Genomic DNA, 25,413 nt, shown 5'->3' on the forward strand with positions numbered 1-25,413 from the left:
ATGAGGCTTACAATTAATGTTGGTTTCAAGATATACAAAGCCCAATACACAATGAATGATGTTGATGAAGCGTTAAAAATGTCAAAGACAAAGGATGAATTCCAACTCAATAGATCAAGTCTATCCAACAAGGCCGCCTGGAAAAGGACAGCCTAGTTGTGAATGAGGAAATCAAGTTTACAAGGTAGGACTCAAAAATGGCAAGTACATCCAAAGTTTAACACCCTGAAGAATTATCTCAAATAGTGGTCTCTTGATAATGAATCAAATTTCATCATGAAGTTATTCTTCTTCATGTAAAAAGCATTATGTACCTTTTTCTTTCTCTTTTTATATCTTATATAATCTTACCGCCCCTTTCAAAAATATTAATAATAACTTTAGTAGACGCCAATATCTCCTTTGGCTGCTCAAGCTATCCCTCCTAGGGCTGATGGGGGAGATAATGGCTCATAATGGTTCTCTGTGGGACCGGCTACTGCAGGATGAGAACCCTCCTTTGTAAGTGTGTCACATCGATCATCGCGCTGGCCGGCATGGCCAGTGGTCTTAGCGGCTACTGACTCGCTGCCAGCTCTGGTCCTGCTCCTTCGACTGCTGTAGGGGCTCCAGTCCTGGAGCCACAGCTGCCTGCTGTCTGGTATGGACGGCCACATCGAGCGATGTCAAGGGCAGCATGAGCAAGGTGGCCCATCTGTCCAGGGATGAAATACTGGCCCAGAAGACCAGAGACTCCACCTACTGTAGGAAAGAGGACCAATCAATGTGTGAGAGGTCGCCACCTCCGGTGATGCCGAAGGCACCTGGACTCAAAAAGTTGGATGGACTTGATGGCCTAGACAAGACACTTGTTGGTTAGATTTTTAGTTTTCATTGCCTAATGCCTTCACCTCAAACTTCACTCTACCACAATGTGTGACCTTGTACTTTTCAAAAATCAATAACTTACATTATAGGCATCAACTTCATAGTGGAATCGACAGCATTCTAGACATCACCTTCAAGGAGAAAAAGCAACTTCATAGTGGAATCAATGGCATTCTAGACATCACCTTCAAGGAGAAAAAGCAGTATTACTATCCTCCACTTCTTAAGCACGGCAAAGAGAACCACACCCTACATGAAACATGCCCTTAAACTTTAACATGACCCACTCTCCTCTTGCAAAAACACCAAGCATCTCACGGATAAACTAATGTAAGCAACCTATCAAAAAGTTGCTCTGGTTCACATGCTCCAGTAGCAAGAATGAGATAACAGGGGTTTTATAAAAATAAGCCATCTCTAATTTGTTAAAATAACAAAATAAAGTGATTGTTTGGCATATGCACAATCTTTTCAAACTACTTCAACAATTCAACACGGCACCATGATCCCTGTCCTTGTGACCACCTGCTCTCCAAATGTGAAACTCGCTACTTGCACACCATAGACGGCTCCATATACATCCTTCTGTCCAATGATATATTGACATCCCAACACCCAGCTTATAAAATCTCCATGGCAGGACAGCCTTTGCCTTTGCTCTGATCATTTCAACTGCTACAAAGTTAAATCATTTGCAGTCAGTATGATGCAAGAAAAAGTGAAACACCAGAACCATCTTCCTGTGTCCTTCAATTGACCATCCAAAAGGGAATCAATCACTCCTCATCCACGTCTGACACTGCATCATCATTGTCTTCACATGGTGGCACTGAGAATGCATTGTACGTTGAGCTACCCTTGCCCATGTTCCTGATTGTCTGCAATGCAGCCACGGTGTTCTTGTAGATTTCCTTTATAACATCCTCAGTAAAGATCGAATCATCCTCAAAAGCACTCTCTTGTGTCTCCCTCTCAAAGGAGGCATGATCAGCGGTTTCTCCTGAACAGCTTGGAAAAACCGACATCAGATTATTTTCACAATCTCTGACAAGCCTGGACAAAATGTCCGTGCTGTAAAAAGGTTGACGGAGCACATCCGGTATAAATGACAAGCGTAGCCAGGCACCCGTCAATCTATCATGCTTCTTCACGATTTTAACTAAACCTGCATTGAGAAGCACAACTACATTAAAACAGGACGCAGATAAATTCAATCATTAATCTATATAGACATCTACATGTTATCACCTATGTAATTTAAGGAGCTGCACTTTTCCAGAAGCAAATAAATAAACATGTACATGTAATTACCTATGTAATTTAAGGAGCTGTAATTTTCCAGAAGCACCATTTCACCATGAAAAACCACGACATCCTTTTGCAAATTGATCACGTCCAATTGGTTCTTATCATTGCCCTTCATCATGTCTTTTAATCTCTCGACCTTTTCCTTGAAGTGCTGAAAAAGAAAGGAGAATAACACCATTGGAAGTGTCCATGGAAAACCACCATCTTCAAAGAGAACTCTATATTGAAGCACCTAGACAAGTCACAATGGCAGAAAAACAGCCCATCACCCAAAAAAAAAACCCCATCACAAAAAAATACCGCCCTCCATCAATCCACAACCACAATGCTGCAAGAATTGATATTACAGCACACCTGCCTCGTGAGCAAAGTGACCCAATGACACATGGCATCTATCAACTGGTACTTGCCCCTAAGGCTTGGGCATGTCCAAGACCTTACACCGCCCAAGACATGGCCTAGTTGACCCAATGGGCTTGCAGATCAGTCACAGCCACTGCCAAGAACTACCTGGACCTGGACCTTCTTTCATTTTGCTTGAATCCTCTGACTTTTGGAATGACCAGGTTGGGGATACTGCCCATGCACTCACAGATGGTGGTGGGCATGACTCAGCAATGCTGTTGCAGCTGTCCTTCACTGTCCCATGGGCATCAACCAAGGGGAGGCTGCCACATGCTCTGTGGGCGTGAGCCCACGTACTTTGAGAAGCCCACACTATACTCAGAATTCATAGGTGCTGCCGGCAATAACACATAGAGGACTACAATCAGTTAAACCTAAAGAAATGATCCAATGAGTGGAAATAGGAACATACCTGCAACTTGATTACAAACTCCTCCTCTTTCTCCACCACAAACTCGTTCAATTTGTCAAGCTCTCCCTCCAGCAGCCTTTTAAATTCCATTTCCAGAAGGCGTTTAAATTCAGCATCATCCAGAAGGCACCGCCGCTTTGCGCCCCGTCCCTCTTCGTATGGCCCCCTCCCTCTCTTACCTCCGGGCTTGCTTTCTGATGCCATTGCATGCGTACTCAATCCCTGCGGTCCCTGTGCGCCATCATCGGCATAAGCCGCGGGAGATGAAGAGGTGACAATACCACCATCGCCGATAGCGCACGGCAACCCATGTGCGTACGGTCCTGCACCAGCGGCGCGGATCGAGTTGGCCAGGACCTCGCCAATAAGCGAGTTGAGGCGCTTCTTGAGGCGCTTGTACGGCAGGAACTTGTCCTTCCAGGCGGGCAGGGCTGCATCGATGAGGGCTTGGATGCGTTTACCAAACTTCATATCTGAGCAGAGGGCGGGCTGTCAAAACAGGGGGGGGAGGGATAGGCAAAGGGGGGTGAGGATGAGGGTTAGGGTTAGTGGGGAATGCTAGGGTTAGGGTTAGAGCTCAAAGTGCGATAGAGAGGCTGAATTCAGGATACGTGAACCGCAAAAATGGTGAAAAAAGCCGGCGATGGGATGAGCGGGAATACCTTCTTGTTTCGAAGGGCTATGGCGAAACCCCCGAGTTTTGTGTGCGGTGAGTAGTATGGTGTGTGTAGCTAGGTCAAATTCCAGTCTCAAGATTAGGAACGAAAAATACCCTAGAGGACGGTTTACTTCTAACAATGCTTCAGATGATTGACTAACGGTTGAGGTCAAATTCCAGTCTCAAGACTAGGAATGAAAAATACCCTAAAGGACGGTTTACTTCTAACAATGCTTCAGATGATTGACTAACGGTTTATTTCTAACTCTGCTATAGACGATTAACTAACGGGCCATGGCCTTCTCATCGTCACAGTCATTGTCGGGGCCAACCCACCATTAAGCGCATCAAGCTTGGAAATATGAATTATAAAATGGGAATGTACTTTGTGTATGAATAATGATAGTTGTTGCACAAGAGTTCACATTACCCTAGTCCTCAACTCTTGGCCAAGCCTTCAGTGTAATGATAGTTGTGTACATCGGCCTTCAAACCCCACTTTGAATGATACATCGGCCTTCAAATTCTTGGCCTAGCAAAACTTGCCAAGCATGATACTGGGAGGTGGCTTCTAAAGATATTGACAAGAGGCCTAGGTTTAATAAAAGGTAGGGTAAAATTAGTGTAGGGCCAACTTGACAATCAGATGACTTTTCCTATCCCATGAGATTAGGCTTAACTCGAGGGTGTTTACACAACTTTAAAAAATGGGACATGGCATGAATGGACACGTGATATCACTCAATAAAGCTTGCTCTTTGGGTTCATTATCCTCGAGAAAGTGGTTCAACTATCAATGTCCAAGCATTGGCGAAAGGAGACTACCCCGCATTAGGATGTGCTTTTGCTGAATATGTCCAACTCGTAACCATGTGACCACCACCACCCCCCATCTGGAAGTCTTGGTGTGTGGTTAATTTAAATGCCATATCTAAAAGTAACCATGTGAACACCACCACCACCAGCACCTCCCATATTTAGAAGTCTTGGTGTGTGTTTTATTTGAATACCGTGTATCTATGTTTAGAAATTATTAGCATTGGTACTATCATAGCTTTTGATCTTGTGAAAAGCCTAAAATTTCACACACTCAATGTACACATCGTTTTCAAGACATGAAACTCCAAATCCCAAAATTTTCTCGTATTTTTTTAAGAATTTTCACAAATTGAATAAATTCATTTTATTTAAATCATTGTAATTTCATTAGAAGGACATCTCAAAAACTACAAAGTCGTGCGTGATTTGGCTTTACAAATTTCTCAATTCATTTTGGCCTTTTTATCCACTCTTTTTGTTTTAGAAACTTTCACTATGCATTTTGAATTGGTTTGATGAAGATTCTTTAGTACATTCTCTCATTGGTATATTCTCTGTCTCATTGAATTGGTTTGAATTCAATGAGAGACTAAGTACACTATCTCATTATTTTAAAAACTTTCACTTGAATTGGTTTAAGGAAGATTCCTTAGTACATTCTCTCATTGTTTCATGTCATAGAAGCATTAAGGTATATTCTCTACAAGCTAACAAGAAATTTTTTACTTTAAAACCTATCTCAACCAAGAAAAATGCCCTCCTTGCAAAATACAAGGTGGAAACTTTGTCTTTTGCATATAAAGTACTTCTCTGATTGAGTGATAGTATGATGGGTCGTGCACTTATTATTATTTTAGAAATCGAGTCTCTTTAACATAAAGGTCTTGCATTAGAATATTTCCTTAGAGTATGATGGGTCGTGCACTTATTATTATTTTAGGAATCGAGTCTCTTTAACATAAAGGTCTTGCATTAGAATATTTCCTTAACTACAAGGTGCATAACTCTAGTTGAAACTATTATAAGCATGGTTAAACTATACAAGAGGTATTATATTTATATCCTTGGGGCCTCACTTGTATGAAGACCCCCATATCACCTACTAGTATGAAACCTGTGGTGGGCGATGCCACAAAATTAATGCACATTTAAAATTCCTATGCATATATAATAAAGAAATGCATAGCTCTCAAAACCATCAACACAAAGTTTGATGTTAAGAAAGGATATTGCTACACTGTTACAAAGACCTCCATTAAAATTGATTAGGGGAGATCCTAGGGACCTTACTAAAGACCTCCATTAAAATTGATTAGGGGAGATCCTAGGGACCTTACTCTTAAGAAAACCCCCATATCACATGCATACATGTTACATGTATATATTTTACTATATTTTTGATGCACAATAATCGTAGAAAAGATGCTTGATAACTGTGTGTAGAAACCAGCTTAATAAATGGAATGTGCGAATGTGCACAATGTTATTTTATGTACGAGTGTACTCTAGGTTATTTTATGAGTTCTTTTTGTTTGGCCCCGTGGTGGTAAAACATTGTACAAATTATTTATGCACGCTTGTGCGTGGCGTTGCTATATTATTAGCACATATGTTAGAAGAGTTTAGTTATTTTACACTTAGTGTGTAAACAAGCTCTAGTGTGCGAGCTATTGTTGTAAAAGTAGAAAAGTAAGCCCAATTTTGTACGCACAACTATTAATAGTTCCTTGGAATATTTATTGAATACAATTCTCAAAATACTTATGTCATGGAACTAGAGTTACATGCATGAGGGGAGATATTGCACCCAATAGAGTGTTCATGGTGATGTCTATCTCTTGTTTTATTTTATGCTATGCTTCAATTTTGTCAATTTATTTCAATTTTATGCTTTAATCCTTGATGTATTTTGAGTTTGATTAATACTTGGACTTGAAGAATAGGAAGAAGCTCACAAAAATCCAAAGGGCAAAGATGACAAAGACTCAAGAACTCTTGGACAAAGATTGGAGGGTTTATGGGAAATTTGTGAGCCACTGGATCAAGATTTGGATCAAGGGATGAGGTTTTAAGCCACCTTTATGCTAACCATGCATATATCAACATTCAAAATTAGAAAATATATTTCTTACCTTTAACACATACATAGATAGTATCATCCGACCACAAAAACACTACTTACTCTTCCTAGTTGCAGATCTACATATATATATATTGTGGTGTATCCTCGCATGAGGAGCAGGGAATGGCTTTGTGGAGCCACTACATTGACCATGTGGAGCAGAGGAGTAGGGGATGGCTTTTACTCCTAACCACAAGTTGTCTCCATGCCTCGAATACACCCGAACGGACGTGGGGGGGCCACGGATTCAGTCCTCGCCTCGATCCAACTCTACGGACGCATGAAACAAACTCAGTCGCCCAACTGTAAAGCCTGCTCTACATTGACCATGTGGAGCTGCAAAGTATGTCAATAGAGGAGCAGGGGACGGTCTGCGTGTGGTAAAAATGCAACTCTAAAGGCACATAGAAACACAACCCTAAAGGTACATAAAAATGAAACAGTATAGGCATCCACCTTGACAAAAATACAACCCTAAACACTGCAAAAAAAACACAACTAGAAACTTAAAAAACCACAACCTAGAAATGCTAAATCTTACGTGAGTGTCGTCTTTTTGGTGAGGGGAAGGGGATGGTGAGTGTCGTCTTTTACAAGGTGAGGCATGATTATGCATGAGCCCTTTAGACCACTTCATCTTCTTTGCACTTGAAACTGGCAATTTCTTAACCCGGACAGACATGGGGGGGCCATGGAGGGGATAGATTCAATCCTCGCCTCGATCTAACTCTTACGATTGCACAAAACAAACTCGGCCGCCCAACTGTAAAGCCTACTCTACATTGACCATGTAGAGCTGCAAAGTGTGTCAGTAGAGGAGCAGGGGACGGTCTGCGTGTGGTAAAAACACAACCCTAAAGGCACATAGAAACGCAACCCTAAAGGTACATAAAAACACAACAGTACAAGCATCCACCTTGACAAAAATACAACCCTAAAGGTACATAAAAACACAACAGTACAAGCATCCACCTTGACAAAATTACAACCCTAAACACTGCAAAAAACACAACTAGAAACTTAAAAAACAACAACTAGAAACACTAAATCTTACGTGAGTGTCGTCTTTTCGATGAGGGGAAGGGATGGTGAGTGTCGTCTTTTACGTGGTGAGGCATGATCATGCATGAGCCCTTTAGACCACTTCATCTGCACGCACTTGCAGAAATTGGCGATTTCTTACAGTGTAGTTCCTTAAATAAGAAAACTGCTGGTCTAGAAAGTGGTCTAGAAGAAAACTGCTGGTCTAGAAAGTGGTCCGACCTCCTTTAATTTCTAGTCGAAGTAGAACCATACAAAAACCTTAATTCACTTTAAAGACTAAAAATTTTATATCAATAAAACAGCATGAGAAATATGTTGCAACACATTAGAAACAAAAATCATTGCATTATATACACAGTAGAGCCATACAAAAACCATTGCAAGCCTTACATAAAAAACCACACAACTGGAAATTCTGGAGGCTGAGTAAACACCCTAATCCTAAGGCTATCTACTCCTCCTTGCTATTTACTCCTCGCGCCGTCATTGTTGTCACCGTCATTCGTCCCCATTATCAGGCTTGCCGTCATTGTTGTCACCGTCGTTCGTCCCCATTGTCGGGCTTGCCGTCCTCATCATCAGTCCTTTCATCATCCCCATCATTACCATCCTGCATGTCGTTCTTGGGGTTGCCTTCTGCCTTGTCATCTCCCTCCATGTTTGGCATCTCCTCCTCTTCCTCCTCAGTGTCGTCAAGGAGATTATGCCAATCTACTCTCAACATCGTGGCAACTCTCTTCAGCCTGACTCATATAATCAGAATAATTCTCACTATTTTTAGAATCGCTCTTTTCATTTTCAGAATCCCTATAATTTTCTTTAGAAGTGGTATATACTAATATAAGCAAAACATATAACCTGACTATAAAATTTGCTATTCTAAAGTAATAAGGAAAGGTTAAGAAAGTATTCAAGAGAAAGTAAAAGGAGAGCTTAAGAGCAAGTGTAGTGAACTATGAGAGCAAGTGCAGTGAATTAAACTGAGAGTAGTGAGAAATGATAAGGAAGCTTGAGAGTAATAGGGAAAGAAGAACACATGTTTACAAGGAAGGACTAGATAGGTTTTCTATATTTTATTTGTAAAGTGATTGGTTTAGTGTTATCAATTGGCTCTACATTGTAGTCTTTCAGTGTAATGAGTAATCACTGACTACAAAGTCCTTTCATAGTCATCTTGTCATTTCAATAGACTTTCATTCAAAATTAGTGATTCCAAAGGTTAAGTCTAAGAAATGCAAGATTTCTTTACTTATAAAGGGTATGCTAGAAAGTGCATATTGTCATCACATAGAAATTACATATGGGTACGAGTATGGCAAATATTTTACTCCATATAGATAGAAATTTCTAGAGAATTCAAATTTTAAACTTAGGAGAAGACATTAAACTAGTTAGACAAATTAAACAAATGCAATAAAACCTTTGAATATGGAATTTACATTTGGTTTGAATTTTTAGTGGTAATGTTTAACTAGAGGTCGGTCACATGTGTTGTTGTAGGGATCCCGAGTCAGCTAATATTTTCTTGCACAATGTTGGAGGCCATCAGCTCAACTAGTGCAAGAAAAGCTAGGTGCACAGCATGCAGTTTTAATTGAAGGTCTACTAGAGAGCATAGGTGCAATTCCCTTGTACCATGTACCATGGGATTGGTGGGGATGGGTATTATATTTTGGATAGTACCCTGTCATCATTTTATGTTGCAAAAGTAGAAAAATTGGAAGCTGTCCTCTTAACACCAATAACCACCCCAGGAGATATTCCATTTGGCTCTGGCAGCAAAACCTCACCTACGTGAGTCACTTTTTACCTTTTTAATGTATGTAAAATAGAGATCTTTTGGCTTTTAGATTTCAATTGTTGACTTTTTGTTTCCAATGACTTGGATGATGATACAAAGTTAGAGGACATGGTAAATTTGGTGCATGAAGATAATATAATTGAAATTGAGGAAGGTGAGCCTCCATTTGAAAATGCAGTCTCTGCCTTCCAAATTGTTCGTACATTGCCACCCAATGACATCTTGCACATAATTATTAATGATTGCACATTCAAGGGTAAAGTAAAGGAGCTTCCTAAGGTGTACATTGAAAATTGTATTTATGAGCTATAGATGGGAAGGGCATGGACGGTATAGAGCACAAGTATGAGGGAAACCCATTGACAAAACCCCAGACACAGACAAGAAATATTAAATCCTTTATTTTGAGGAAGAGTTTTTGTGGGGGTACCTTCTAGTGCATGAATGAAAGATGCACCTATCGATTGCAAAAAGCGCACCTAATAAGCTCCATTGGAATGGCTAATTATGAAAAGCCCTAAAAGATGGGTGTTTGGCAATGGGGAGTTATGGGAACCTGGAGTGTTTTTTTTGTAAGCATGTTCCAATGTGATTACAAACATCTCAAGTGTCTGTCGACTATTTTATGCCTAAAGAGCCCTCCCACAGTTGATTGTTTCTTCACCATGGAAAACATACACACATAGTTCCTACAGGCATGTGTCGAGCATCTATGTGAAACATTAAAGCTTTGGTGGCTCGTGTAGTTCAAAATGGACCATAATGCAGGTCCACGAAAGGTGCAAATGATTCTTGCCACAGGGAGCTAGTGTTAAAGGCTTTCACTGATGAGGATAAGTCCACTGGAGAGTTTATGTCCGAGAGGGAATTGCAAGAGATGTCTCAAGAGCTAATATCTCTAATAAACAACAAAAGTAATTTTGTTTCAATTCAAAGTAAGTTCTTTTCTATTAAATAGATGGTAGGTGATATATGCATGCAATTTCCTAACCGACTTCCAGGGTGAAGCAGATGGTAATGCAAAGTCGGAAGACAAGTCGACCACTAGGTGATGGATTTGAGGCTATCAGCTCAAGAGAAAATGTCACTTTCAGTTCTTCCATGGGTCAAGGTCTCCCTTGCAAACAAAAGTGACAAGAGGTGCTATGTGTTCAAGATGTCGACAAGTGGCCCTGGCTTCGGTGTTGATATTGTCCATAGAATGGATGCTATGGGTGATGGAGACCTCCGACATTCATGGGTTTGTTTTGATCATGTCCACCGAGTGGAGAATGCTTGGTGTACTTTGGGTGCACATGTGTATGATCACATGTATGTTTTAATTTTTATGCTCTTTTTAAAATGAAGTGATTGCCTAAGTTGTTATAATAATAGTAGAATAATCTTCCAAATACTTATGGCAGGATTGGAGAGCTATTGACAATTGCAACTTGTGAGTTCAGAGAGGAGGATGAGCAAGCACAGATCATGTTCTGGGAGAAAAGGACAATCTTTGAATCCATACACAAAAGTATATCTATGCTTAGTATATGGAAAAACACAATGAAATGTGTGGGGTGGAGGACAACACCAACCAAAGAGGATGCCCTAGTGCAATTTTGCAAGATACGTGTATGGTGTGGGCAACAAGAAAGGCAGTAGACAAAAACATACCCAAGCTAGATAGTTGGCTAAGTTGGTGGCGCTATAGAGCAAGTCGTTGGGGTCATTTTATTATCAAGGTATGTTATGGTCATTGTATTTTTAAGGTACTTAATTAAATAGCAGCTCCTACTAGTTTTTCTTTATGCAATGAGTTTCTGAACGTAATCGATTATATTATGGTCTTCAATGAACAGGATGGTGAGCCTATTGTGAATGCTTTGGTACCACGGACAAACCTCTCTGAAGCCAAGCATGCTAGTTGGCTTGCAGGAGAAGGATATAAAAATAAAATTAGTTTGTACGATGCATGTGTGTCAGATCTCATTAATGCCTACTTCTAGTGTGCTCATCAAATTTCTTTTATGGAAGGTAAATATATAGGTGGAGGGCCTGACCTAGAGATATTGATTAAGAGAGCTTTTTCCAAACAGACTTCAAGCCCTTCTCTAGCTGCTACTTCAAGGGCAATTGATGATGCAGTGATGGGCACCCCAATGTTTACTAATAAAACAGGATAAATTTCAAGGGTGAGAAAAAGACTATTCAAGCTAAACATGCACTTCATGAAGTCCAAGAGGGGAATGTAGGAAGCTCTAGCCACCGGCCAGAGTTTGTGTATGTGACCATGGACAAGCATGAGAAAGGGCAAGGATCAGTAATACCAGAAAGGTGCAGCACTTCAATCATTAGAGATAGATATTCATGAAACGAAGTGGGCATTACGTAGGATACCAATTGTCAACAGGGTAGAATGTAACCATTGGGCAGGAGGAAAAAAATGCCGCACAAAGCTACGAGGGGGAGAAGTGGCACCATGTTTCTGGAGTGATTGTCATTTATCTTCTTGGAGGAAGGAAAAGTATTGCTATTTCTACAATACTAATGTACGACATACTTGGAAGATTACAAAGACAATCTTACATCCACCTGCAAGTGTTCCAGATGTTTGGTCAATAGTAAGAGGTACACAATTGAAAGTCAGGGAAGCTCGCAATTCGATAAAAGCTAGATTTGAGATTGGTATATAGCTTCAGAATATTTTGCAGAGAGATTGTGAGGAAGATAAGCAAAAAAGTGTTGAGGAAGATAAGCAAAAATACCCCCTATCGAAAAGGTATATCGAAAGCTGCGTATGCTCAAATTACTGCTTCACTAGATATGAATGCAGAAATTATGGGGGGACATGTGTAGAAGGAAGGAAACAAGGAAGTATTCAATGTGAAGGAAATATGTAATAAAGAAGTCCTGCTAGTTGAAGTAACCATTCAAAACCACCCACTATGTTCATGTGCAAATTTCAATGACAAGTTGGTAAAAAGAAGGCCATATCTTGCCTGCAAACACATCTAAGATGGTTCTTGGGCAAGATGTGAACAACAATATACATATTCATCAAAACAATTATATTCTGAAAGAGATGCTCACAAAATCTCAGAGGAGCCACCCATAGCAATTATAGGCGTCTCTTAGAATGTTTTGAGAATCTCATATTTTTGTATATTAGAGAGCCACCCACAGTAGCTATAGACATCTCTTAGAATGTTTTGAGAATCTCATATTTTTTATACTTTAGAGAGCCACCTCTCAAAATGTTTTGAGAATCTTGATAAGCTTTAGCTTTTTGTATTTCATGAAGGCGAAATTAGTAAATCATTACAGTTTGCTTACCAATGTCACTCATTGAGAAATTTTCTTAACAACAGTCTTTGCATGTTTGTTTAACAGTTTGTTTAACGGAGATTAGTAATATTTCAAGTTTCTTCATTCAACTATTTGCATGTCTGTTTAATAGAGAGTTAGTAATATTTAGTTTTATCTTCAATTAAGAGTCTTTGCATATAAAATGTTTGCTTAATAGTATGTTTAACAAAGAGACATAGAGATAGGGAGAAACAATTGCTAATAGAAAAAAAAACAGTTCTATTATGTTTAATAGAGAGACATAGAGAGATACATGGAGATAGAGAGACTAAGAGAGAAACACTTGCTCATAGAAAAAAGGACAACTACTCTTGTTTTTGCCCATTCTTGCTAGTTTTTATGGAGATATCAAGCAATTTTTACCTCAAGTGGAGAAAAAGAGAGGTAGCTTTACAAAAGCAAAATTTTCAACAAGTGGCCAAATCTTGGGCATGATTATTCGACAACATTTTTTACATTTTTGAACGTGCTTTTTTCTCAAACTCTTCGACATCAAGGATTCTTTAATAGTTTACATTCTTACATCAAGCATCATCGGTTTCAAAGAACTACGATTTCATTGAATTAAAGAAACACTTTTGGTTTCAAAGAATTACGATTTCATCGACTTAAAGAAACACTTCCAACAAATGGGAATCAAGGCTTCTTTAACCCGTTATTACTTGGATTATTTCGGTGTCAAGAAATTATTTCATGAGTTATTTTCTATGACGGACTTGTTTCTTGAAAAATATTTCTCAAGTTTTAGAAGGCTTCCGGCGGAACCATGGCTATTTGTTGATTATTCAACATCAACAAATTATGTCTACCATTTATCTTTCGATATGCAAGCTCTACTTTGAATGTTTTTCCAACTCCTCAAATTCCAGCACATCGATGACATTTTATAACTTGACTCCATGTCAGATGTGCTAAGTATTATTATTTCAGCAAATTTTCATTTATATATTTAAAATTTGCAACCTTTATTTTTCCACATCTCTCTTTCATCATGAATCCTCTATCCCCTACCATTCAAAAGCAACTTCAGTCACTCCAAAATCAGATAAGTTTCTTACTTTTGCAATAAATAAATAAAAAAATTTACCACTTCTTGAATTATTTTACAAAAAAGAAAAGAAAAGTACTAAAATTTGATGATGAAGAAGACTTCTACTACAATGACTACTCCGACTCTTGAGGTAACGTATTCATTTCATTTGATTATTCTTACAATAAATTTTGTTTAAGATTTTTGTTAAAAAATTTCAAGGAGAGTTTTATGCATCAAAAGTAGAACTTCTTAGAGGAACTAGCCCTTCCATCTTGAACTACACTTTATGAATTTTCCACTATTTATTAGTCTTGAGGTATGGGACACAAAGATTAATCCCGTGTGAAGGATTTTGATGTATACTTATCTCTAGATTTATGTGGGATAATTTCTAGTGGTATGGGACACTAGAATTACAAATAGAAGTCCTTGATAGAATGTATTTTATTTGTCATAACTTAAGAAGATACTAGAATTTGTATATGGACAGACAATAATCTCCTTTGCTCGCAATAAGCAAACATGCAACTGAGGTTAGTTGCTTAGCTAGGTAGGAGGGATGTTACATAATCTTCACCCTTTAGTTGAGCAGGGATGCCCGGATTCTAGTGTGCCATCCTAGTGAATTAGTATCATGGGTGATCCCACATTAAATACTAGTTACCTACTAGTGTTGTTGGTATAGCTTGAGACCATGCTTGACGGGTGTATGTCGTTGAGGTGTAACAAGTAGTACCATGCTTGACGGCTATATTGTGGTCAAAGTGAAACAAGTGGACTATGCCAGACAACTACACATGATCAAAGCGTTACAAGTGGTTTATGCAATTGATGTGCCATGCTCATTAAAGTGTAACAAGTGGTAACTCACACCATGCTAGATGATGTATATAATGATACTCTCATCGTATAGTGAAACAAGTGGTGAGTGTATACTGTCTCAAAATTTCATATTGGGATTAATTGTAGAGAAGGGCAATTAATTGGAATAACTAATATGTTTACGTTTGAGCGATAGGTGATGAGCAGTGCACGTGTCGCAAATGGAGGATCTTGTCTATATTATATCATTTCGTATTATTATTTGTGATTTGATGATGAGTGTGAGGGTCACCGATGCTATATTATTAGCATATATGTTAGAAGAGTTTAGTTATTTTACACTTAGTGTGTGAACAAGCTCTAGTGGTGTGTCAGCTATTTTTGTAAAAGTAGAAAAGCAAGCCCAATTTTATACACACAACTATTAATAGCTCCTTGGGCTATTTATTGAATACAATTCTCAAAATACTCATGTCATGGAAGTGGAGCTAAATGTATGAGGGGGGAGATTACACCCAATCTAAATGTATGAGGGGGGAGATTACACCCAATAGTGTGTTGATGGTGATGTCTACTCTATCTCGTGTTTTATTTTATGCTATGCTTCAATTTTTTCAATTTAATTCAAGTCTATGCTTTAATCCTTGATGTATTTGTGAGTTTAATTATTTTCTTCAAAAAATACATGAGGTCCTGTGATAGTGCATTTGCGTGCATGCAAAGGGTACTTAAGAATAGATTCGCTAATACGTGAAATAAATTTCCTATATGGATACATTCTTTCAAATACAATGGTAATTAATTAATATGACACCTACTATAAACGTATTGATTTCTTGTTGAACTTATGTGATAGCATACCCTGGGAGGGAGACCAAATAAGAAAATTGTAACAAGATCTTAAGTGGTCTCATCTATGGTAGATTAGGCTTGAAAATATTTTTTAGTTCATTGAGAAAATAATTTAGAGTAAGGCTTCCTCTCTCATTGGTTTTAAGTCTATTAAAATGTGTTTACTAGTGTACTTAGTCTAACTTGAATGTTATAGAATCTTCTAGGATAGAAAAAGAGCCTTACATGCTTGATATAAATTTTCTTACTATATAGATATAGGTTTGGTATGATAGAAAAATAGTCTTCTTACATGCTTAATATATAGATGGTATGATATATTGCTTTGCTACACTACCCTTACATTGCAAATAGGGGCACACAATTAGTGAAAAAATCTAATTCATTATTTAATTAGATTCTTTGTGAGACATTTTTAATGCTAGCCAACCATATTTTAATGCCTACAAATAGCACCACACAATAATAGAAGCTGACCGTGGTTATAATTGCCAACCACCTTAGTGACATTGCAACACTCTCATGAATGATAACGTAGGAGCCCAGGTAGGAGGTGTAGCACTCACCGGCCTCAGTCATGCCCAATAGTTGGTCGGCCACACCCTTCAATCAGCTTCAATTCATCCAGTGTTGAACTCGCACTGCTTGTCTTGCACATGACATTGTACCCCTCTACCATTTGCATATCAGTAGTCCCATTGCCATCATCCAACAAAAAGTTGCAGTCTTGTTTCTATACAATAAAAAATTATGACTCCATAAGAATTTTAATTAAAATTTTTGAAAAATCTATATGGAAACACACCTTTGAGTTCATTTGTAAATTGGAAGTTAAATTTTTTCCATGAGCTAAACCAATAGAGAAATTTAGGGGTTTCAATAACTTTCTAAAAATAATTTTTTTATATTGGTGCATTTATTATGGCTTGATTTTGTAAAGTTGAAATAGAAAAGTTTATGTAAGGAGACCTAAACACTGACTTGGTGGTGTAAAAAGTGCTAATCCTTGATCTCTATGAAGGATGTTTCCCACCACGAACAACAAATTTCTCTATGGTATATGCTCAACTTGAGCATATAAACGATGCTATGAAGGATGTTTCCCATGAACAACAAATTTCTCTTTGGTATATGCTCAACTTAAGCACATAAACGATGCTTATGAAAAATTTTACTTTGGTATATGCTTATGAAAAATTTTACTTTGGTTTTCAAGACACTCTCAAAGCAACAACAAGGTTCTCCTCTTTACTCAAGGTATTTGCTACTTTTATAACATTTTCTCTACTCAAAGTATATATTGCATATCTGAGCTACAAATAATGGCTTGGTCTTTAAGTCTATTGAAATTTGTTTACTAGTGTAGTTAGTCTAACTTGAATGTTCTAGAATCTTCTAAGATAGAAAAAGAGTTTTACAAGCTTGCTATATAGATATAGCTTTGTATGATATATTATTTTGCTAGATTTCCCTGAGATTGCAATTTAGAGGTTTCAATAAGTATAAAATAAAAAATTTATATTGGTGCATTTTTATGGTTTAATTTTGTTATGTTACTGTCAAAAAGTTTATGTAAGGAGACCTAAACACTGACTTGGTGGTGTAAAAAGGATCGTATGCACCTTTCCCTTTCTTACTTTTTTCACTAACGAAATTGACAAACTCCTAGATGTCTAGGGGGGAGAGCACCTTGTGATCATTAGTTCAATATACACTCCAATTAGTAGTGTTAGTGAAAAAGATCTTAAATTTGTAAAGATTAAGAAATATTAAAGATTTCTTGGCGCTAATAGGAGTGTTAATTAGATGCATACCAACATAATCTAACAAACTTTCAGCTCTAATACAACAACCAACCTATTCATGTCAAAGAACCTTCTTGGCCTATTATGGCCTATTACAAGAAATTATAGGAGGATAGTGGCCAAGCCACTTATCTTGGATTGTGGAAGGCCCATTATGAGAGGTGAAAGATGCCCAAAGAAGTGTCAATTCCTCTTTTTGTACTCTTTTCTACTCTCAATCCTCTAAGGTAATCCTTCCCATGGCAATGGTTGAGCTAGAAAGCTTGAACCACTCTTCTCTCCACTCTAGCTTAATCACTCCCTAACTCGTGTGTGTTTGCTTCCTAGGGTTTGAAGCTCTCCCTCTCCCCCACATTCTCTTTATGGTATCAGAGCCTAGCTCGTGTGAGAGCTGAGGCAAGCAAGAGGCAAGAACAGGCAAGGAAGGAAGCGGTACTACACGGGTAAGAGCACCATCATCTCTTTCCCCTTCTTGGTTTAGGTACAACACCCCCTCAGTAGCTCTGGGAGCTACACATCTCCAATTGAGGAACTGTCTTCATGGGAGTGGAGCTACAGGGCAAGTATACTGGCCTATTGGATGGCTTTTTTGGCCAGATTCGCGTTTCGGGCGCGTTACGGCCCCGTTTTGTCACTGTAGGGTATTTTCAGTAGTTTTCTAGAAGTTCTAGTAGAGAACTATTTCTGATCAAAATCTGGTTATTGTAGTGCAGCAGTGCATTTTGGAAGTGTAGACAGGGTTTTCACATGTATTATTGATACTGGGTGTATGTACATGTGCTCTGGTCACATTTGGTGACACACAAGCTGTGCTGAAGTACCACTGCTGTAGTAGTTACAGGAGACACTGTTGTATTACATATTGCATACAGAAGTTGTCTATTTGCAGGTTATTTGATTGTTGCAAGAAAACATGTCTGACGAAATTAATCAGATTGTTAGTGAGAAGCTGGATAAGAATAACTTCCATGCCTGGAAGTTCAGAATGACCAATTTCCTACTGGGTAAAGGATTTTGGGATTATGTAGAAGGAGACAAAATGAGGAGCCTCCAGAGTTATCTAAGGAGAATGCCACTCCTGTAGATATAAAGGCATTCAAGGATTGGAATCAGGGTGCAAGAAAAGTCATGTAATTAGTGTCACAGACACTATGATAGGACACATACATGATGCAAACACTCCAGCAGTTGCATGGCAGAATCTAGTTCATATGTTCCAGACTAACACAAAGGCAAGGAAGTTACAGTAAAGCAAGAGTTGCATACTATGGAAAAGAAAAGCATGTCCCCCATCAAATGAATATACCTTAAAGATCAAGGGCATTGTTGAATCCCTTGGGTCTATCAATGTATCAGTGGAGGATGATGATTTGGTGAGTGTCTGCCTGAATGGGCTTGGCAAAGAGTACAAGCCATTCAAGATCTCCATTGTAGTTAGGGAGAATATTCCTAACTTTCGGGACTTGACATCTATGCTGATGATCATAGAAGAAAAGGCTTTAGGTGAGGATTCTTTTTCACAAAGCAAGAACACATCGGGACAGGCCTTCTACTCTAATTTAGGTAGAGGCAGAGGCAGAGGTAAAGGCCGTGGTCGAGGAGGCCAAGGTGGTGGCCGACAAGGAAATCAGAATTATGGACAACAACAGTCCAATGATTCACAACAGCAATTATACACAGGTGGAAGAGGAAAGTCTAGAGGTAGGGGGAACCAAAGAGGCCGAGGTTGGAAAAGAAATCAAAATGCAAATAGCATAGAGTGCTATTATTGTGGCAAACTAGGACACATGGCAAAGGACTACTACAAAAAGCTGAATGACATTGAAAGTGGGAAGTTGCAGCAGCAAGGCAACTATGCATCATCTAGCAAACATGGCGGTGATGACAGAAGTGAGCAGCTGTTTATGATGCAGCACATGCTTAGTTCCATAACAGGGGATGTGTCAGGATCTCAAGATATATGGTATGTGGATTCTGCTGCCTCTAACCACATGACCAGTCATGTTGAGTTGTTTAGAGATATGTAGAAAATGGAAAAACCAGGTTATGTAGAAACAGGTGATGATACTGCGCATCCCATTGCGCATGTTGGTAAAGTTCCATTGTCTATGTAGGATGCCAAAATGAAGTACTTGGCTGATGTACTTCATGTTCCGAATATTACAAAGAACCTGGTTTTTGTTGGGTTGAGCAAGGTTTGCAAGTGAGGTTTAATCCTCAAGGATGTTTTGTGGAAGAATTAAAAAATAAGTGTCGCTTGGTTGCAAACAGTAACAAAAGTGTCAGGATGTTTACTTTGGATGTGAACATACCTAAGATAAAGGCATCCATGTTTGCGCATGGAACATGTGTCATTGCAGATATTGACATATGGCACAAGCGCATTGGTCATGTGAATGTACAACAATTGAAGTCTATGCAGGCCCAAAATATTGTTGCAGGTTTACCAAAGTTTAAGGTTGATGGTATGCATAAGGTATGGGAAGCATGCCAACTTGGTAAGCAGGCCAAACATGCTTTCCCACATGAAAAGCATGTCAGTGCAAGGCCATTGGATGTCGTACATTTAGATGCATGGGGATCGACCAAGACTGCAACAATTGCAGGTTGCAGGTGCTATGTTACATTCATTGATGACCACACTAGGAAAGTGGGTTTATTTCATGAAGGAGAAAAGTGAGGTGTTTGCTCGCTTTCAGAGATTTAAAGCCTTGGTCGAGAAGGAAAAAGGCATGCAAATAAAATGCCTAAGATCAGATGGTGTAGGATAATATTTCTCCAATGAGTTCAACGATGTCCTGAGAAAGCACGGAATCAAGAGGCAGTTTATGTGCAGGTACACTCCACAACAAAATGGTGTTGCAGAAAGGAAAAATAGGCACATTGCAGAAGTGGCACGCGCCTTGGCTGAAAAGAATATGCCACATTACTTTTGGGCAGAAGCAGTAGCAACTGTTGTGTAAATTATGAACAGGACACCCATTGCAGCTGTTCATGGTATGACTCCTGAACAGAAGTTTACAGCAAGCATAAGATCGGATGCGTCTCACTTGAAAGTGTTTAGGTGTATTGTATATGTACATGTTCTTGATGAAGTGAGAACAAAGTTGGATCCAAAGGCAGAGAAATGCATCTTCATTGGTTATGCTATAGAGCAAAAAAGTTATAGATGCTATAACCCTACCACTTGTGAGATGCGAGTAAGCAGAGACGTTGTCTTCGATGAGATGAGTAGCTGGTATGCACCAGTAGTGAAGGTAACATAAGATGCAGATGTAAGAAGTGCTGATGTTGCACCACATGTAGAGCAGTAATCATAGGTGCTGAGTGGACCTAGGGAGTCCTCGAGCAATGGATCCAATGTTAGCCCATGGTCAGGTAGGTTGAGGAATGATGCAAGTACACATGTATCATGGAAAGGGAAGGAAAAGGTAGATCAACCTTTTATGCCTGATCTATCAGCAGGTCACTCATATGTGGATGGTGACTCTAGTGGCTCCAAGTAGAGCCTTGATGAGGAGCTTGGCATTCCGTCTGTGGTTACTCCTAGTGTAAGGAGAACCAGTGATCCAAGTGTACACAGGACTACGAGGGTTAGATACCCTGTTACAGGTTGAGATATGATAGATATACAGTCCATCATTATGCTTACATGGTAAAAGCAATACAAGAGGTTGAGCCCACTTGCTTTGAGCAAGCAATTGGAAATAAAAAATGGGAAGATGCCATGGATGAGGAGATGGCTTGGATGCAAATGCAACATGGGAGTTAGTGCCTTTGCCTAAGGAAAAGAAGGCAATTGGATGTAAGTGGGTGTATAAAGTCAAGCACAATGCTGGTGGTTCAGTGAGCAGGTATAAGAGGCAAGACTGGTTGCCAAGGGCTATGCGTAGACTTATGGCATAGACTTTGAGGAGATATTTAGCCCGGTTGCAAGAATGGCAACCGTGAGAGCTACTATGGCTGTAGCAAAGGGTTGGTCTTTACATCAAATGGATGTTAAGAATGCTTTCTTGCATGATGGTGATTTGCAAGAAGTGTACATGATGCAACCACCAAGTTATGAGAGTGATGCACATCCATATTTTGTGTGCAGGTTACGCAAAGCCTTGTATGGCTTGAAGCAGGCACCCAGAGCATGGTCAAACAAGATCGGGGAGTATCTTGTTACCATTGGATTTCAGATATCCAATGTAGATTTTTCACTATATGTGAAAAAGATAGATAGAGGGATCATGCTATTAGTCATCCATGTGGATGACTTGATTATCACTAACGATAGTGATGCATACATACATGATGTCAGGATGCTTTTGAAGTAGAAGTTTGAGATGAAGGATTTGGGTGAGCTATGGTATTTCTTGGGCATAGAGGTGGTGAGATCGCCTCATGGCATTTTGCTATTGCAGAGGCAGTATGGCTTGGACATGTTGTTCAAGTATGGTATGACAGGCTGTAAGCCTATTTTAGTGCCATTGGAGCAGAACACAAAGCTTTTCGCAGATACACGTGAGCTTTTGGAGGACCCCACTACATACAGGCGCATAGTGGGTAGTTTGATCTACATGACCATTATAAGGTCAGACTTGAGTTATGATGTTGGACTTGTGAGTCAATTTATGCAGACCCCTAGGAAGCCACACTTGGATGCAGCTAGACAGGTCCTCAGGTACATAAAGTCCACAATTGATTATGGACTTTTCTTATAAGGCTGGTACAGAGATACAGTTACATGGGTACACAGATGCTGATTGGGTTGGTAGTATTGTTGCAGACAGGAGATCTACCATTGGTTTTGTGTTCTCATTTGGGAGTGCTACTGTGAGTTAGAGTAGTAAGAAGCACCAACAGTTGCCTTGTTGAGTACAGAGATAGAGTATAGGGATGCTGCTATGGTAGCACAATATGAAATGTACTCAACCAAATACATACTAGGGTTCTCTATAGTGTAAACCCAACTAAATGAGCTGGCGCTATAACTATGCCAGTCTCTAGAATGGCTATCACATAGCCTGTCATCCCACTGGCCGCATATCACCGATGATCTCACTAACCATGCCAGTGGTGTAAGTGTGGGGCCTATCCCCCAGGCGGGTCATCAGAGCTCAATATCTCAACACTCCCCCTCGAGCTTAACTCCATCTCATGTACACCAAGTGAAGCCCTGAATTTGCGGAGCTTCTCTGTACCCAATGCTTTGGTGACGATGTCAGCAACCTGATCCTGTGTGCTGACATAAACAAGGTCAACGTCTCTTATGTACTCTTATCTTTGTATGTGGTGTGTTGAGTGTTGTGTGAAGAAGAAGAAGATTTTCAGCCTCTCACCTTGTGTGTTCTCTTTTAGGGTTTTGTGAGTGTGTGTGTGCTTGTGCAAGAGCTCAAGCTCTCTTCTCTCCTGCATGTTTTCATTGCCTCTAGCATAGATGCTACTCACAAATGAAATGAAGCTTGCATAAGTAAGAGACAATTACAAGAGTATTGTTGCTCACTTCTATATTTCTCTCCCAAAGGAATACACCTCAAAGGCTACAACAAAGAAGTGACTACCCACAAAGGGCAAGGGGGTATTTATACACCTAGCCAAGGGGGAAACCTAGATCAAGTGGGCTTGCCACTTGCCTTCACAAGATCATCCTCCACCACACATCCAAAAGGTGTGTAAGTCTAAGGTCATCTTGAACCACTATGAATAATCAAATCTTAGTCTAATGGCTTACAAAGTATTAAAGCCACCCACCTAAGGTAGTGTGCCGTACAACTAATGTAGATCACATCTTTTAACAACTTAGCTATGGTTACAATACTCAAAGACTAGTTAGCCATTTATGGCTATGCTCTATGGTGCCAGCAAGTAGATAGTGGAAATGTCTTGTAACGTACCCATCTTCACTAATAAAGAAATGTCCATGTAATTATGAGTTTTTATGGTATAAATATCAATGATTGTATTATTTGAGTCATTTCTACTTAGAATCTTCAAATTTTGAGCCCAAATTTGGAATCTGCGCGCGATTTTACCCTAATATAGGATTTTACAGCATCCAAAACGGACACCGAATCAAGCCTATACGCTAATTTCAATCATTTTAGTTAAAAAACGACGACCTTTAAACCTTAATAAATGCACGACCGCACGTCCGATTGACGAACGGTCTGAACCCCTGCGACCAGGAGAACCTCCCGGACAAAAAAAAAAATTCGCCCCTCGGGGCAGTCCAGCACGCAAATCGAGGCGGGTGCCCCAAATTTGGGTACCCCGCCCCAAAATTCGTACCCTTACGTGGACACCCATGCTGCCCCAGACCAGATAAGGCACATGCGTACCACTCCTTTCCCGGACAACCGACACCGTACCTTTCCCCTGGACCCATGCAGGCCACTGATCCATAGCCTTTGAAGGTACACCGTCCTTTCGTCCTTGCTTTGCGCAGCACCCGTACCCTCACCCCTCAGCTATATAAACCCCCGGGGTGCTCCACAGACGGCACGCATTTCTGTGTAGCGTATGTCCTGTTGTGCCGTCGTCCGTCCCTATGTAGCGTACTTGCTGCAAGTACAGCCGCCCTTGCAGCCACCCCTCTCACACCCCCTCATTTGGCTCTTTTCAGATAAGCCAATTTTCCTCGCTAGGAGCCAGTGTCCTTAACTCTTCTCCCCCCCCCCCATGTGAAGAGACTTACAGAGAGGCTTGCAGCTACCCCTCCCAACCCTCTCCACGTTTTTGCCCTTTGCCCTTAAGGACATCTCACAATTCCCCCCCCATTTGCGTAGACTTTAATAAGGGTTTTTTTGACTCAAGAGAGGGTTCGTGCGCCATATTCTTTTGCTCATACGGTGAGCAAACAAGCTCGGAATTCAGATCCAACTGAAGCGATTCGATCGCAGCAGCGAGCTCTACAAGGCGACGCCTAAGATGGCCTCATCTCGAAGACGACAAAATATTGCCTCAAGAGGGATACGTAACAACGAGATGGGGGAAGATGCGGCCAATGCGGCTCCAGTCCTCCCTTTTCAAGCCCCTCAAGGAAACGGTGGCCAGGTTAGCTTGGTTAATTTTAGAAAGAAGAGATTTTTCCTTAAATTAGTGTTAATGAATGGTGTCTTTTCCTTTTAAAATGACGACATAAAAATTATATGAAGTTACAAATTATGTGATGTTGTATTCGATAAATTACGTTGAAATTGTTATCTTCATGAATTATGAATGCTATATTTAGTAAATTGCATTGAAGTTGTTATCTTTAGAATTCAAGATTTTTTTTGGGCTTCAACGCTAACTCCGTTCCGTGCTTGTGTAGCCGGGCGCGTCGTTAGCAAAGCTCGGGAATGGCCCAAGGTATCCCTCATACCTTTGGGAGAATAAGGATCGCCGATTGAGGCGAGAGATTATGAGGCTGCCTAGTTCTGAGGGCCCAGGCTAGTGCGGTAAATAAGCCTACCCTAGTGTGCAGACATCCCTCTGAGGGGCGGGAGGATCGAGCGATGGAGCCTGAGAGGGCGACATGCCGGCTTGAGTCCTCGCCAGCGGCGGCCGACGATGAGGTGTATGGTCCCGTAGGATTTTGCCCAACATGTAGAGGCTGGAAGGCCGAATTCTAGATCATCAGCGGCGGCAGAATAAGAATAAGAGAGCCAGTTTGGCTTGTATGGAATTGGTTCATGTATAAACTTTTTATATAATTACATCTTGTCTTTGGTATGATTGTATTGTGTAAGAAGGCTGTTTTAACGAACCTTGTGAAAAAGGGCCTTAATTAAGGAATATGTTTATTTATGTCAAATAGTGTGGTAGGATGCGTGAGTAGGGTGGAAAGTGGGAGGATGGAATGCCCTGACAGCACCATCCTACGGACGGGTGGACCCGATTAGTCGGGTAGCTTTCCAACAGATTAAGTGAAAGCCTACGCTAGATAGTTAGGTTCTGGGCAACTCTATTCTAGAAGACTAGGCCAGCGGCTGTGCCTTGCATAAGATGAGGAAAAAAGCATTGTCCCTAGAAATCAAGTCTAGTAGTTGCCCAATTTATGATCGATTACCCTATGGGTGATTTGATGTTTAGAAAAATCACGCTCCCCTTCTGCGGGATAGAGCTAGGTCATACCTATAAATCGTATCCTT

The 25,413-nt window shown here is 40.0% G+C and overlaps 1 protein-coding gene across 1 annotated transcript; it reads right to left on the reverse strand.

Annotated features, from left to right (window-relative positions):
• Positions 1–1,263: 1,263 nt before the first annotated feature.
• Positions 1,264–3,696, reverse strand: LOC147630087 (SPX domain-containing protein 1-like). Its single transcript, XM_086811708.1, has 3 exons — positions 2,993–3,696; positions 2,179–2,326; positions 1,264–2,032 (listed from the first exon to the last, which is right to left on the reverse strand). The coding sequence occupies exons 1-3, from the start codon at positions 3,461–3,463 to the stop codon at positions 1,644–1,646; spliced, it is 1,008 nt and encodes a 335-aa protein (XP_086667834.1). The 5' UTR covers positions 3,464–3,696; the 3' UTR covers positions 1,264–1,643.
• Positions 3,697–25,413: the final 21,717 nt, after the last annotated feature.

This window comes from Cibotium barometz, chromosome 17 (genome assembly GCF_041138505.1).
Source record: "Cibotium barometz isolate CiBa-2024 chromosome 17, ASM4113850v1, whole genome shotgun sequence".
Lineage (NCBI taxonomy): Eukaryota > Viridiplantae > Streptophyta > Polypodiopsida > Cyatheales > Cibotiaceae > Cibotium > Cibotium barometz.

What these genes read in the sequence shown, in the direction of transcription:
- LOC147630087 (XM_086811708.1), bottom strand. Translation starts at nt 3,463, where the DNA reads ATGAAGTTTGGTAAACGCATCCAAGCCCTCATCGATGCAGCCCTGCCC. An exon ending in AGTTTGTAATCAAGTTGCAG is followed by an intron (nt 2,327 to 2,992) that starts GTATGTTCCTAT and finishes TTTCTTTTTCAG; the next exon opens with CACTTCAAGGAAAAGGTCGA. An exon ending in CAGCTCCTTAAATTACATAG is followed by an intron (nt 2,033 to 2,178) that starts GTAATTACATGT and finishes TTCTCAATGCAG; the next exon opens with GTTTAGTTAAAATCGTGAAG.